The following is a 15,491-nucleotide window of genomic DNA, read 5'->3' as shown; positions in this document are numbered from 1 at the left end:
AGGATGTTGAAAGTTAACATATAGATATTGGTTAAGAGTAACTAATCCGTTGGATATGACTTGTTATGAGATTTCATATGGTTTTATACATGTCTATGAAAATTTCATTGCAGCATAAGTTCAAGTTTTCTCCAACTTGAGGTATTCAAGTTATCTTGGTCATGGAGACTTATGCTTTGACATCTTAAGCAAGCATCTTCTTGGAGGTATGATCCCGGGATGATTGGGTATAAATCAAAGTGCTCAAAAGTATTTGAATAGCCCATATAGGATTCACCACTCTTTTTATAAGGAGACATATATCGTATGACCTCTTGTCAGGATTGTGTCTTGTAAGTCTTTGACCAAAACATTACACATCAAGAGGATGGTCTTTTTGGACATGTGTTTCAATAATTTGAATTCGTAGGATAAGGAACTACTACTTGAGGTAGGTGTAACATGTCAGCCTATTGAGGACTGACACATAGACCATGTCCTGAACCAAGTAGGTATAAGATGAGTGAAAGGAACAGACGCGTTGATAACCATAGTTGCTGAAAGGGTTCAGATTTATTTCTGGGATTAACTGTAATTATTTGATTAATTAGAAATCATGTTATACTATTAAATGTTACTCATGATCAATTCATAATTAATAGTTAATTATGAATGACCAACATAAACCAAAAACCTATTGAGTCATACACACTATAAGTATATCCAAAAGACTTAAAACAAGTTTAAGAATTTGATTCTCAGATTAAGAGTGACTAAGTCTAGTAGGACCAGACGAGAGACGAATATGGAAGATATTTTGGAACGGAAGCAATGGTGGGTCATGCCTCTTGATGGCAAGGTTGGATTCATTATGGTTTAGTAATAAACCAAATTAGTTTAGTTTAGTTATAAATCAAAATTGATTTGGTTATAAACTAAGATGATTTGGTTTTTGAACCAAACTTAATGCTAATGGATCGGTCTGACTTAAAGGGTTTTGGGTTTAGGAGATGACTTATTCCCTAAGTCATTATATATATATATATATATATACACACACGCCTCCATGAGGAAAAAATTGATTGATTCATTGGAGAAAAACTTAATATGGATTAGGCTCCTCTCACTACAACAAAAATAGCTTTTCGCAGTGAGCAAATTCACTTTCTGCAACATGCATTGCGCGCTGCACAATTAAAAGCTATTGAAAGTCCTAGATTATCCGCAGCGCGCAATGCACGCCATGAAAAATATTATCCACAGCGCGCAATGCACGCCATAGAAAATATTATTCACAACGTGTAATGCACGCCGTGGATATTATTTTCTGCGGCGTGCATTGCACACTGCAGATAATATTTTCTGCGGCATGCAAATGTATGTTGTTGATGGTCTTATCTATATTAAAAAAAATCAATTTCATTAACAAAGACAATAAACTAAAATTTTAGAACAAATTTAGTGCAAATCAAATACACACAAAATTAATAAAAGTCATAGTTTTTCATTATACCACAACAAATTCTGAAGATCCAAAACAAGATACGAAATCTCTACCAAACTAGCTATTACATAATCCTATTAAATCCTGCTATTACAAATTGGCTATTAATAAAAGTCATAGTTTGTAAGAACATATTTGAAGAGAAAAATATTATCCTGTTAAATTCTGAGAAAATATAATAAAATTTAACAGTACTTGTCCACTAACTTTTCCCTTGTTCAAGCTTCTTCAACAATTCAAATGCTTGTTCTAGTCTTCCTAAATAGAAGTTAGCCTTTACCTTCAGGAGCCAACGCCAACGATATAGAAGAAAAAAAAATACTACAAAAGTTGCTAAAAGCCCATAAAGAACCACATCCACTCATCACCTTGTTGTCTCAAACTCTATATCGAGCATTGGTCTTCAAGGAACAAGCCCAAGGTTCTGCATCACTAAAAATGCATTGCATAAGATAAAAGAGATATAACAGAATTATCCAAATTGACCGGATCAAATTACCAAATCAAATCATATTAGTATTTGGATTATTCTAATAATTCTGTTATAATTATTCTCAGAATTATTCTTAGAATAATTCTGTTATTTATTAATTAGTTATTTGACCAAGTACTTTTGAACATTATATATTGTATTGTCCTTAGGACAAATATCAATGAACAATAGATTTTATTATTCTCATCTTATTCCTTCCTCTCTCCCTATTCTTCTTCTTACATGGTATCAGAGCCATCTCTCTCTCTCTCTCTCTCTCTTTTTATCTTCCCTCAATTTCTTGAGGCGGAGATCGTATAAACGGCGAATTTTAAATTTTTCCCTCAAGCCTCTTATTTTCTCCTACGTGTTTTAATTTTCTTATTCTTCTCTATTTTTCAAAACAAACGAAAAATACTTATTTTCTTCCGCTGCCAACCCCTTTACTTCTCTTTCCTCTTCCTTAATCTCTATTTTTTTTTCCACTACCATCGGACAAGTTATTTTTTACTTTAGATGTCAAATACTCGACGACATCAAAAGGACAAAAGCAAAGTCCAGACCGATGTCAAATTTGTCACATCGTTGGTCATACTGGAAATATATGCCCTAAAAGACTTGATTGGTCTAGGGTAAAATGTCAAATTTGTCTTGGAATTGGACATTTTGGTATTCAATGTCCTAGTCCATTTGATTCAAATTTCATTGGTGGTCCTACAGCCTCAAGACAACCATCTATTTCACAAGTATATCCTAAAGTTCTTTCGTCTGTGCCTACTTGTGGTAAAAACCCAGAGTTCTCATCTACTGATTGGTATATTGACACTGGAGCAACTCATCATGTCACATCAGATTATAATATCCTTACAGACGTAATGCCATATTATGGCTCAGATACGGTGCAAGTAGGCGATGGTTCAGGTTTACAAATTGCTAATCTTGAAAACACATATGTTCATTTATCTAATCGAACTTTTCACATGCGCAATGTCTTTCATGTTCCATCTATCACTAAAAATTTACTTTCTACACGCCAGTTTTGTCTTGATAACAATGTCATTTTTGAATTTCATCATAATCATTATCTTATAAAGGATAGAGGAACAAATGCTATTGTGTTTTATGGGAGAATCAAAAATGGCCTCTATTGTCTTCAGAGTTCTTCAATCAAAGCTTTTGTTGGTGAACGCACAAATAAACTAGCTTGGCATGCTCGACTTGGTCATCCTTCCCTTCGTATTGTTCAGTCAATCATCAATAGGTATGGTTTACCTACTTCTATTACCTCCTCTCCATCTTATTCATGTAGGGCCTGCATGGAATCTAAAAGTCATAAGCTACCTTTCTCTTTATCTGATCATGTTTCTAATTTTCCACTTGAAATAATCTATTCTGATGTTTGGGGCCCTGCACCTATTTTGTCTAATCAAGGTTTCCAATATTATGTTACATTCATTGATCATTTTAGTAAATATACTTGGCTTTATCCTATGAGAAGGAAATCTGATTTATTTGATATATTTTGTAATTTCCAAATTCAAGTTGAACGATCTTTTAATCGTAAAATACTTTCTTTTCATTCTGATTGGGGAGGCGAATATCAAGCTTTCCATCGTCATTTTGTCTCTTGTGGAATTGTTCATCGAGTTTCTTGTCCTCACACTCCAGAACAAAATGGCTCTGCTGAGAGAAAACATAGACATATAATTGAAACTGCCTTAGCTCTTCTTCATCATGCATCAGTTCCGCGCAAATTTTGGGATGAAGCTGTTAGCACTGCAGTATATCTCATAAATCGACTTCCTACACCATTGCTCAATCATAAATGTCCTTTTGAAAAACTTTATAATCAAACCCCTGATTACACTTTCCTTCAAATTTTTTGTTGCGCATGTTATCCATGGTTACGCCCCTATTCTAAACACAAACTTGACTCTCATTCACTGCAATGTGTTTTTCTTGGTTATAGCAATTTGCACCATAGTTATCGTTGCTTGCATATACCAACAGGACGAATTTATATTTCACGACATGTTACTTTTGATGAGTCTTTATTCCCTTTTTCGGTAGCTTCTTCAATCTCTCCTCCAGATACAAGTGGCACCTTCTTAATGCCACCTAATATTATCAGAAGTGATGGAATTCTAGGTCTTGCTCCGGAGCTCTCTAATAACTCTCCTATACCATCAGAATCACCTCCGGTTGCTGCTCCAATCTTAGAAGTCTCGCCGATCGAAGATAATATGCTCTCTGGTTCCTCGGATAATGCAAGTCCGTCATCTACATCACCATGTCAGCCTGCTTCCTCGTCGTCATCAACAAGTGATTCAGATGATAATGCTCCTCGTCGCATGCTTTCCATTAGTGATATTTATGAGCGTTGCCCACCAAATGCAACTCAATATCCCCTTCCACGAGCTCTAGTGGTTTCTTCCAAATCTATTGAACCAACCTGTTTTACACAAGCAAACAAGGATCCAAACTGGCGTAGTGCAGGCTATGGTGTTTGATGCACTTCTTCGTAATGGAACATGGACTCTAGTTTCGCACTCCTCATGAATGTTGTGGGCTCTAAATGGGTATTCCGTCTTAAGCATCGAGTGATGGTTCTCTTGAAAGATACAAAGCTCGACTTGTAGCTAAAGGATTTAGTCAACACCAAGTATTGACTTTAATGACACTTTCAGCCCAGTCATCAAAATTACATCGTTGTTAGTTCTAATTGGCTTGTACGACAATTGGATATTTCAAATGCATTTCTCCATGGTCATCTTGAGGAAACTATATTTATGAAGCAACCACCTGGTTTCATTCATCCACAATTTCCATCTCATGTTTGCCAACTCAAGAAATCCTTATATGGTCTTCGACAAGCTCCTCGTGCATGGTTTCATCGACTATCTAATTGGTTACAAGCTCAAGGATTTTCTGGATCAAAGACTGACTCGTCTCTATTTCACAAATATAATGATGAAAATATGATATTTTTTTCTTATTTATGTGGATGACATTCTGATAACCGGCAATGATCACAAGGGTATCACAACTTTATTAAGTCTTCTCAATCAAGAATTTCCCACTAGAGATTTGGGTATTGCTCGTTTTTTTCTTGGTATTGAGCTTATTCCACATGAGGATGTCTATCTTCTCTCTCAGAGCAAATACATTACTGGACTTCTTCAAAAAGCCAAAATGGATGGAGCACGTCCGGTCTCTACGCCAATTGCTATAAACAACTCTCCAACTCCATCCTCTCCTGCTCTATCTGATCCACAAATTTATCGAAGTATTGTTGGGGCCTTACAATATGTCACTATCACACGTCCTGATATTACTTTTGTGGTTAATCGTGCTTGCCAATTTATGCATGCTCCAACCGAACAAAATTGGGATAATGTAAAAAGAATACTTCGCTATCTCAAAGGCACTATTCTACATGGTCTTCTTTTATATCGCCAATCATCTCGAGATTTATATGCATATAGTGATGCGGATTGGGCAAGTTCTCCTGAAGATAGACGCTCTACTAGTGGATATGCAATATTTCTTGGACGAAATATTATCTCATGGAATTCGAAAAAGCAACCTACGGTATCTCGTTCAAGCATTGAGGCAGAATATAAAGCTATAGCAAATACAACGTCAGAAATTATTTGGCTTCAATCACTTCTCTCTGAACTTCATCTTGCATCAAATATTGCACCAAAAATTTGGTGCGGCAATATTGGAGCAACATATCTTACAGCAAATCCAATCTTTCATGCTCGTACAAAACATGTGGAAATTGATTTTCATTTTGTTCGTGAACGTGTGGCAACTCAGCAGTTATCCATCTCTTATATTTCTGCTGAAAATCAAATCGCTGACATCTTTACTAAGCCACTATCCAGACAACGTTTCAACAAATTAGCAAGCAAACTCAACGTCAAAGATCTCCCGCTGAGTTTGTCGGGGGGTAAAAGAGATATAACAGAATTATCCAAATTGACCGGATCAAATTACCAAATCAAATTATATTAGTATTTGGATTATTCTAATAATTCTGTTATAATTATTCTCAGAATTATTCTTAGAATAATTCTGTTATTTATTAATTAGTTATTTGACCAAGTACTTTTGAACATTATATATTGTATTGTCCTTAGGACAAATATCAATGAACAATAGATTTTATTATTCTCATCTTATTCCTTCCTCTCTCCCTATTCTTCTTCTTACATAAGATACAACAATATTAAAACAAACTGGGCTTTTAGAATAATGTAAAGGGAACAACAACACCGGAACAATGCAGAGGGATTTTGGATGTCAACCTGGAGTGTCATAGTGTCAGTGCTTGAATTTGTGTTAAAAGGATTATCTCTCACAGACAACTCAATTTTGCCCATAGAATCACACGAATTTTGAAGAAGCATCAATAAAGAACTTACCCTAAATCTATGTGGTTAGTGACAAATTTGTTAATCATCAGCACATTGCTAACATGATGTGAGGAATTAATATTTATACAGTGCAGAAACCATGTCAAAGACCCCATCCTAGAATTTCATACAATATTAGCAGCAAGAATAACATTTTTGAAGCTAACATCAATGTGTATACAATAAATAGATGACCACTTTTTGTGTGATTGTTGCTTAATTTTAGCCAAACAAGGGACTATAACTCATACTCATAAATCTACACGGCTCAAGCATAACTAAGCAGACCCAACACTAAGTTTTATAAAACAAAGTAGCTTCAAAATTGGTGCCAACATAGAATATATTTGTTGGTTTCTTCAGCAAGCTCCATTCGACTAATAGTGACTTAAATGAAACATTTCGATCATCCATGCACCAGCATACTTAAGTCATTGTTGTTCATGCCTTTCTTCCAAAAGCATACTCTCAATTATTTGTGAGAACCAAATCATCAAAAATCAGTAGGTAACTCTTTCTTCCAAATATGTTACAATATAATTAATTATTATTGTTCATATGTGGCTAGAATGAGCCAACAGCAAAGCAGAAATACATATTTTTTTCTTTTTCAAATTACTCAAACCCTTCTATGTATATCTTAGAGAAACTAAGTATGATGATTATAAGAAAGGTGACTCACTGGTCAAATGCATAAGGGGCAAGAAACACAAAAGTTTTTCTCCTTGCACCTTTCTCATAATTACAACTATTATTAATTTATGATCAACAAAAAGGATTTTGAGTCAAAAACATAGAAAATACATAAGCATAATGAATCACACCATCCTTATAATTATAATATCAAAATAGAAAAAAAAACACCTTTCCTCTTTCTCAAAAATGCACATGATTGAAGAAATTATGAAGAATCAAGAAACATAGAAATAGCTGAAGTTTACACAAGGTGATGCACATATACAAAAATGGAACATAAAACAAAAACACAAGGAGAAAGTAAAAAAAAGGGGGAATACATAAACCAAAAACACAAGGAAAATAAATAAAAAGTACATACCACATATTGGAACAACTAGGTCCAAATACATTATCAAAGTTATATCTTCTTTCTTTAGTCGACTTTGTATGAGGTCAAGATAGCCCTTTGACATGTCAAGACCTAAGACAATTAAGCTATGTAAAGTAAGCAACGATCATCTCACGGCTAGACTCTAGAGAGAAAAAAATTTACTTGACAAAGAATAGGGAAAATATAAATAATCTGTTGTTAACATCTTATCATCCATAACTTGAATAATATGCATGCACTGCTTTTGTTCTACTTCAGTCAATGGCCTACATTTTACTGCCACCTACACAAAGAAACTAGAATGTGGCATTATAGTAACTCTTTTGAAAAATTATCAAACTTTTACTAAATTATATACCAATAAACTTGTAGTCCTTTTTGATGATGGAGCTCTAATGCTTGGCATTGTTGATCAAGTGTCACCAGGAGTAACCTCTACTAAAATAATTATGATACACATTTGAAATCTCAAATGTTTATTTTTTGACAATTTACAAACTTGTTCACCTTCTCCGATACTATCTGATAATCTTGTCATTAAACAAAGCTTCGATGCTTGTCCAATTGCAGCCAAAGCCAACCAAGGATTGTTGCATGTCAGTATAGAAATTGTTCTATCAAACCCAAACAAGATCTAAAAGAACAAACCAGTATTGCAAACTAACTTATTAGTCCTGTGTAGAGAAATATTCTCCCATAGTAAATCATCCTCCTACAAGAAATCAAGATCCAAATGCTCAAAACCTCAATTTTACAACGACATCGGCATATCAACAACTAAAAAGATGGGAATTTAGGGTCTGAGGCCTGAGGTGTCCAAGTTACGATATGTCGATCCTTCTTCAAGGGGGCAGCCGATGAAGGGGGTTCTTGCCGAGGAGGTCGACCATAAGGTTCCACGCGTAGGGTGAGTGTTGGTCGCTAAGGTAGAGGGATCTTGCCCAACGGAAGAAGCGACGACAACACCTGGCTGGGAGTAAGAGAACTTGAGCACGACCTCCACATCCTGCGAGGAGACACGGACGCTAGTGTTATCAAGGGCACGATCAACGGAGGAAGGGGTGGAGGAGGTGAGGATCTCGAAGAGAAAACAAACAGTGGCTCGATGAGGAGGAGGAGAAGTAGTGGAGGCGAGCGAAGCAGAGGAGGGAGAGGGAGGTGGGTGGTGGATTGACGAGGAGCGGAGGAGGGAGAGGGAGGAGTGTGATGAGAATTAGGAATTGCGGGTTTGTTGGGCGAGTGAAAAAGTTACGGATGTTTAAACATATGGTACTGACGGCGTGTATTTTCTACACACTGTTGTTAATAATATTAATAAATATTAACAACACATTTTGTACGCTGTTAATATTAAGTTTTAACAACACACTTTATATGTTGTAGAAAAGTTTATTGATAGCTTACCTTTTATGTATGCTGTCATTTGTATAAATATTATACTATCTGCAACGCACATAATTGGGCGTGCCGTAAAAAACTATTATTAACAGTGCACTTTAACCGTATGTCGTTGATGATGCGCTGCGGAAAATTATATTTGTTGTAGTGTCTCTTCTCCTCTCCTTTTCTTTCTCCCTTGTTGTCGATTTTGGCGTTGACGTTCCTTGTTGCTGATTTCGACGCTGACGTCCCTTGCTGTCGATTTTGACGCTGACGCCCCTTGCTGTTGATTTTGGCACTGATGCCCCTTGCTGTCGATTTCGGTTCCAACACTTTCTAGTGCCCTAGACAGCAAGCCATTTGGTTGCTCCCTCTCTCACTTTGTGTCTCCAAGTTGCTCTCACCGCCGGGCACAAAGTCGAGTCAGGGTTTCCTTTCTTAGATCCCGTCGTCTCTTCGTTTGGCTAGTATCAAATCAGAGACAAAAAGTTATGGCTTAGTAAAGCCGTCTCGAAGATATCTCGACGTGGATATCGATAGAGGTAAATTTGATTAAATTTGCTAGTTGATGTCGTTTCCTCTACACATTATCAAGTAGATATAATTTCTTTATGAAATTTAATTCTATGATTATGTCGCGCATTGTGTATCCTGTATGTGTATAATGCATGTGTTTAATAATTTAGATTATTATCATGCTTTTGTTGTTTGTTTATCGAAACAAAATTTTAAAACGCGTATCTGAAAACCCAACAAATTGGACTTACTCATGAGACATGGGTTTGGTTTTGGATCACACCTCTTGTAGGTGGATTAGGCCAACACATATGATGTGGGTTTAAGGGTTTTCCTCCTCTTGTGCTTGTATCTCTGCCCACCTCATGGAACCGCAGCCCACCTTCAAGAGCCGCCGCCCGACAACTACTCCAGCCAATTGCTTGGCTAGAATTCCCTTGTGCAGCCGACGAACTTGCTTGGTCGGCCCTTCCTTCTTCCACTGGCCAAAGTTTTGGCCGGATTCTCTTGTGTTGCCGCTGGCTACAAGTTTATATCATCAGCTTCCTCTTATCTTCTCTCATGTCATCTCCTCAATTTGGCTAGTACCAAACGGAGACACAGTTTGTGGCTTGCGAAGTCATCTTGAAGACTACCCGGCTTAGATACCGATAGAGGCAAATCTTGTGAGATTTGCTCATTGATGTTGTTTCCGTTAAACGTCATACAACGGGTATAATTCCTAAACGAAGTTTTAATCTACGATTATGTCTAGCACATGACATAATCACATGCATGTGTGTTCTTGTAGTTGTGTGTAATGTATGTTGTAATAATTTAGAAATTTATTTTACTTTCACTGTATATTTTTCAAAAATATATTTACACATTAACACGTAGAAAACCAAATAAAATACGTATATCAAATGAGAAAGACCAAAATAGATTTAGTTAATAACAATAAAATATATTTAAATATAGATGATGATATAGTAGATGATAAAATTTAATGATGTAAAAAAATCAATATAACTAACCATATCTAGTGAAATAAAATTTAATTGTTATTGTTGTAAAGAAACCCGTGAATTCATATTGGGAAAATTCGGCCTCCGCGATGACTAGTTCTAAAAGCACAGATAATAATGCTAAAAGCACAGCCAATAATGCCTTTTTCAAAGTTGAAAGGAATTGAATTACTTTACAAGAACAAGAATAATTCTTTAGATCAAGATCCTCTAATATTTGCTAAATGAATGAATGTTCTGTAATCAAAGAATGAATCTATTATGTAAAATCAATAAGAATTCAACAACAAAACAGGAAGAATTTCACAACAATGATATTCAATTGATTTTCCAAAATGACTAGATACTTATCATAGGCACAATAAATCACTTGGGGGGGACATTATTCATGCCTAAAGCATAAAAATATACATTAAATCTCACTTTCAACGTTCTCCCACCCTTCTCCATTGAATTAAGCTTTCATTTTCCCTCTGATAGTATATGCACTTGTTCAAGTGATCAGCCAAACTTTTATCTTTGGCATTTGCCATGTACATTCTCCCTATGTTGGCGATAAGGATTGTCCATCGGAAATGTCTGAACTTCGTCGTTGCTTATCACTCAATTTTCTTTTGATAGCATTCTTGACTTCTTCTTCCTTCTTATCAACAAAAGAGATCAGATCCTTGATGCTAGTTAAACGCCTCGGACGCTTCAAGCTGCGTTCCGGTTCGAGGATTGCATCCTCATCTTGGCTACTGCTGTACCTGCTATATTGGCAAAATATTCTCATGAAGAACACAATGAGAGCCACCAAACATGCAACACCACAAATGAGAAAAAGGCCCCAGAAGCTCCCCAGGCTGAGCCGGTCAGCATCAACTTCACTATCGAGTGAGCTACATCCGGTGCGTTGTAACCATTTGTCATGAATCCTCTGGAGATCACCATTTTCTGACAGTGTCAAGATTGCTGTCGATAAATCAATTGCGAGCTGTGAATCTCTTGGAAAGGCCTGTGGAGCAAAAATGACTATTTTCATGAACACAACAAACTTCATTGTGTTAGCAAAGAGCGATAAAAGTGAACAAACAACACTTACAAAGCCCCATCCGCTTTTTGTGAACTCCTGCCCTACTGTCTTGTAGTTGCAGTTGGTGGACAAGAAGAGTTCAATGTAGGGAAGCTCATCAACTATAGCAGCAACACCTCCATTTTTCGGCCCAAGCTCAAGTGCCCTTGCATAGGCTTCAGGGTTATTCAACGACACCAACCGGGATTCAGCAATATTGAGCTCTTGCATCATATAATTTTTTGCAAACGACCCTACCTGGTATCCAATAGGATCTGAACTAGAAATCAAACTATCAAGACCTTGAATCCCTGACGAGAGTTGCTGAACTGTGAGGATGGATGTTAAGCTTGCTGTGTAGCTAGAATTTATTATCAACACTACGAAAAACCAAATGATAAGCACAAACCGCCCTAGTGTACTAACAGTGTTCTCTCCTGGAAATACACAGATGATGTTAGAAATGCATGCTCCAAAAGACGAGGAGGTGAACAAAGAAAATACTATTGGCAAGATTTCGTGAAGTTTATAGTTCTACTTACTGTGAGCAAAGAACATCGTGGAGAAGCTAAACCTGCAAAACATAGTTTTACATAAGCCTCATGATAAATATTTTATACTGATGATATTATGATATTCACTGACCAAAATATTGTCACAAGTTGTTGTCTTGGCGATCCACGAAATTCAGTATTTGAACGATGCTCGAGAATCCAAATTACAGTTCCCACAAAAAGGAAGAAAGCCCCAGTGACACACCACATCTGTACAGAAAAAGGTTTTAGGAAGGACCAAGGACTCGATGATCTCTCTTTGACTGGTGCAACAATGACGAGGCCAGATTCAATATATGGCTGTGTAAAGTCAACAATCCTTGTCCTGCTTGTCACGATTGATATGTCCCCAACAGCTGCATCAAAGTACTAAAGAGCATAGTTGATAAGTTGCAAGATTAGAGAAAGTACAGCAGAAGTTGCAAATGGAATAATTTTCTAACTAAATTGGTAATTCTCAAGAACAAAAATGATATGGAAAGCACTTACATTTTCGTAAACCTTTTCAATGAGATCATTGTAGCTAGGATTCTTAATGCCATCTCCGAACAAAATGAATGAATAAGGAACTGGGTAGGGCAACAAGTTGATTGCAGCTTTAAAGACATCAATACAGTAGCCTTTTACACCGTCAGGGTTACTATCTTTTGATACAAATTCTTTATAACTTGTACGATAAGGAACTCCAATCAGTATTTGTTTTCCATTGTTTGGGAATACCCACCCTCGCGGCTTAATTGTGGTCTCACCTGGCCAAATGGCATTGTAGAGTCGCTGGTTGCTGGTGGAAATATTTGGTGATTTTCGGTAGAGAACTTCAGGAGCAACAACTGAAAGACCAGAATAGTTCGACCAGAACCCGAGTGTTCGTAAACCCGTCCCTCCGATATTGAGTATTTCATAAGCCGGATGGATTAAATTGCCTTCAGGATCAAATTGAACTTGGCCAGTCACACCTGTGAAGTTCGTTAGTTGCAATTTCGTGAGAAGTTGTTCACCACCATCAAAGTACTCGAGTGAAGTTAAATGTAGTGAGCTTCCATTTGCATCATGCAATCTAGGATCATCAGAGAAAGAAACCGTCTCTCCATCTTCAAGGAACTGATCAATTGCATGAGCAAGTAACCAAACAGAATCATAAGCATACAACGAATAAGTATTCAAACTTGAACTTGCATTCCCACTCCTAACCATCTGACTCCATCTGGTCATGAATGTTGTCTTCAGATCAGAGTCTGCGGTATGCTGACGAAGAACAATAACCCCTTGTATGAGGTTCATGGTGTCTGAATTTGGTGGATAAGTTGAATCTAGAACAGAAGCAAGCCAATCTGAAGCTATCCACACATAACCACTAGCCATCATTCCTAGAGATTTTGCTAAAGAAAATACTCTGAGACCTGATTCCGGGTTTACATGCACAACATAAATCCTGGACTCCATGAGATTTACTTTCACAAGAAGGTCATTGATCATGTTAGCATCAGCATGAGGAGGAAAGGCAGCTTTGTAGGAGATCTTAGAGCTTTTTGTAGCTAGAGCATCATCTAAAGCGGTTATTCCACCTCTACCATAATCATCATCCACAAAGATGGCAATGACTTCTCTCCAACCATAGTTGCTAATTAGATTGGCTATTCCTTTCATCTGGAAGTAGTCACTCTGAGTAGTACGAATCAAGTAAGGATACTGCAGCGAAGAAAGTGTAGGGTCTGTGGCTGCAAATGTGAGCAAAGGTACATGGAGTTCATTGACAGCATGAGATATAACATGAGCAATGCCAGAGGATTGTGGTCCTATTATAGAAACCACTTTCTTCTCCAATAGCTGCAATGCTGCAATAGCAAGAGCTTTTCTCGTTAGTCACACCCATACTTATCAATCCTGCAGCTGAGATGGTTCTTGACTAAAAGGCTAAAAGAGGGGTATGAATGAGAGAAAAACACCATCAGATAAGCATTATATTATATATTGTTCAATCTCATGAAGAATAGGGAAGACATAAATAAGAAATATGCGGAAACCAACAATGCAGTTCCTCAAGAACTATAATTCTTCTTGACACTTTTCTTTTCATTTACAACAGGAACTAGAATTATTCCTTTCATTCACAACCAAAGTAGTAAATTGTAATACCATTCCAAAACTGACCGTGACAATTCGGAGAATATGCAAAGAAACGAGAACCACAGAAAAGGAAAAAGAAAACTACTTGAAGCCCAAGTGTCCAGTTATTTCTACCTTCATTCACCTAAAGATGGTCGGCCCAGCCCACTAAAATTTCCCATCGGCCACCGGATAAATCCAAGAAGCACAGATGGACTACAAGGGACGGCACAACAGCACGAGTGACTCGAGCGCCACAGGTGTTTATTTGTGTTATGTGAGAATCGAACCCTCGTCAATTACTTGGTAAATCTGTTCTTCTGCTTTCCATCGCACAAAGCCCGAGGATCTAATTAGATCTTTGGTGAATGAGGTCTTATATAAGTTTTATTCATAAATGAGATAATATAGGAGTAAAATCAAGAAAAGCATCAATTTCCACCATTAAGAGAGAAAATAAACCATATCCTAGTTGGGATGTACCTTGTCCATATGAAAAAGAGATCATTCCCCCTTTTTTTCTTCTAATATAGTCGTGTTTGATTCATCAAAAAAATTTCAACTTTTTTTTTTTTTCAATTTTACCCTATAAACAAACAAAGTTTTATCAAAACTTTGTCATCATCTTTGTTAGAAGATGTTTTTGACTTCCTCAAACAATAAACAATGACTGCTTCCACTACAAACTGAGAAAACGATGCTTTCTGAAAGCCCTAGCACATTAAATCATCATAGAATCAACAAAATAGTTTCTTTATCAAAGTAAATCCAGTTTCGCTCACCCTCGATAGTTCCCAGAAACCCACTGCAATTAGTGTCCTGCGCCTGCAACTTGAGCCTCGTCCCAGCGAGAACGCTCGGGTTCCTGTTCACATCGTCCACGGCGAGCTCAATCGCCAGTCTCGCGGCCCTCCCGATGTAGGAATTAAAGGTGAAGAGAGCGCCTATACTGATCTCGCTCGGCCTGTTGCTTGAATTTCTGCTGTTGCCGGTTGCAGCCATGGCGGCGCCCATAGCAGTGGCACAAAACCATAAAGCAAAGAGACAACTCGAACACATCTTGAGCAACAAATGAAGGGGAAAAAAAACTCTTTGGAAGATATTGTGGCTCTAGAATGGGATGGAAGCCAAATGAACCTCCCTGGGAAGAAGCTTACTCTGCATCACGACTTCTCTATCCTTGTGCAGATGGGAAATTTCCTTTTACTATCTTAGCCTTTACTTAATTTTCAAATGCCCCTTCAACTCTCAAAATCATTCTTTCACCCCTAAAAATTTCACAATTTGCATTGGAAAAGTGAGTTGTCGATGAAGAAGGGGGTTTGATTCGATAGCTGAGATCCTCTGTTTCATTTTTTTCATGTCCTTGTATTGATCTTTAAATGAAGGGTATAATCAAAGGATGTTAGACTTCTGAACTAATTATTAT

General features: G+C 37.1%; 1 protein-coding gene and 1 long non-coding RNA gene across 2 annotated transcripts; both read right to left on the bottom strand.

The window, feature by feature from the left end:
* Window positions 1–7,497: 7,497 nt before the first annotated feature.
* LOC122007930 lies at window positions 7,498–7,964 on the bottom strand. The gene is made up of 3 exons (XR_006119153.1): window positions 7,804–7,964; window positions 7,666–7,728; window positions 7,498–7,535 (listed from the first exon to the last, which is right to left on the bottom strand). It is a non-coding gene; the product is annotated as an uncharacterized LOC122007930 (long non-coding RNA).
* Window positions 7,965–10,670: 2,706 nt separating this feature from the next.
* Window positions 10,671–15,253, bottom strand: LOC122010448 (glutamate receptor 3.4-like). Its single transcript, XM_042566981.1, has 6 exons — window positions 14,845–15,253; window positions 12,446–13,791; window positions 12,048–12,325; window positions 11,945–11,976; window positions 11,433–11,839; window positions 10,671–11,345 (listed from the first exon to the last, which is right to left on the bottom strand). Exons 1-6 carry the CDS (start codon window positions 15,119–15,121, stop codon window positions 10,893–10,895), a joined length of 2,793 nt encoding a protein of 930 aa, XP_042422915.1. The 5' UTR covers window positions 15,122–15,253; the 3' UTR covers window positions 10,671–10,892.
* Between the last annotated feature and the right edge of the window lie 238 nt (window positions 15,254–15,491).

This window comes from Zingiber officinale, chromosome 8A (genome assembly GCF_018446385.1).
Source record: "Zingiber officinale cultivar Zhangliang chromosome 8A, Zo_v1.1, whole genome shotgun sequence".
Classification (NCBI taxonomy): Eukaryota; Viridiplantae; Streptophyta; class Magnoliopsida; order Zingiberales; family Zingiberaceae; genus Zingiber; species Zingiber officinale.
This window is presented reverse-complemented; position numbering and strand designations above follow the sequence as displayed.

Bases quoted from the DNA above. Each gene is read 5' to 3' on its own strand.
- LOC122010448 (XM_042566981.1), bottom strand. From the start codon at position 15,121: ATGTGTTCGAGTTGTCTCTTTGCTTTATGGTTTTGTGCCACTGCTATG. The intron at 12,326-12,445 runs GTAAGTGCTTTC...TATGCTCTTTAG, and splicing joins TTGAAAAGGTTTACGAAAAT to TACTTTGATGCAGCTGTTGG. The intron at 11,346-11,432 runs GTAAGTGTTGTT...TTTGCTCCACAG, and splicing joins CAAAAAGCGGATGGGGCTTT to GCCTTTCCAAGAGATTCACA.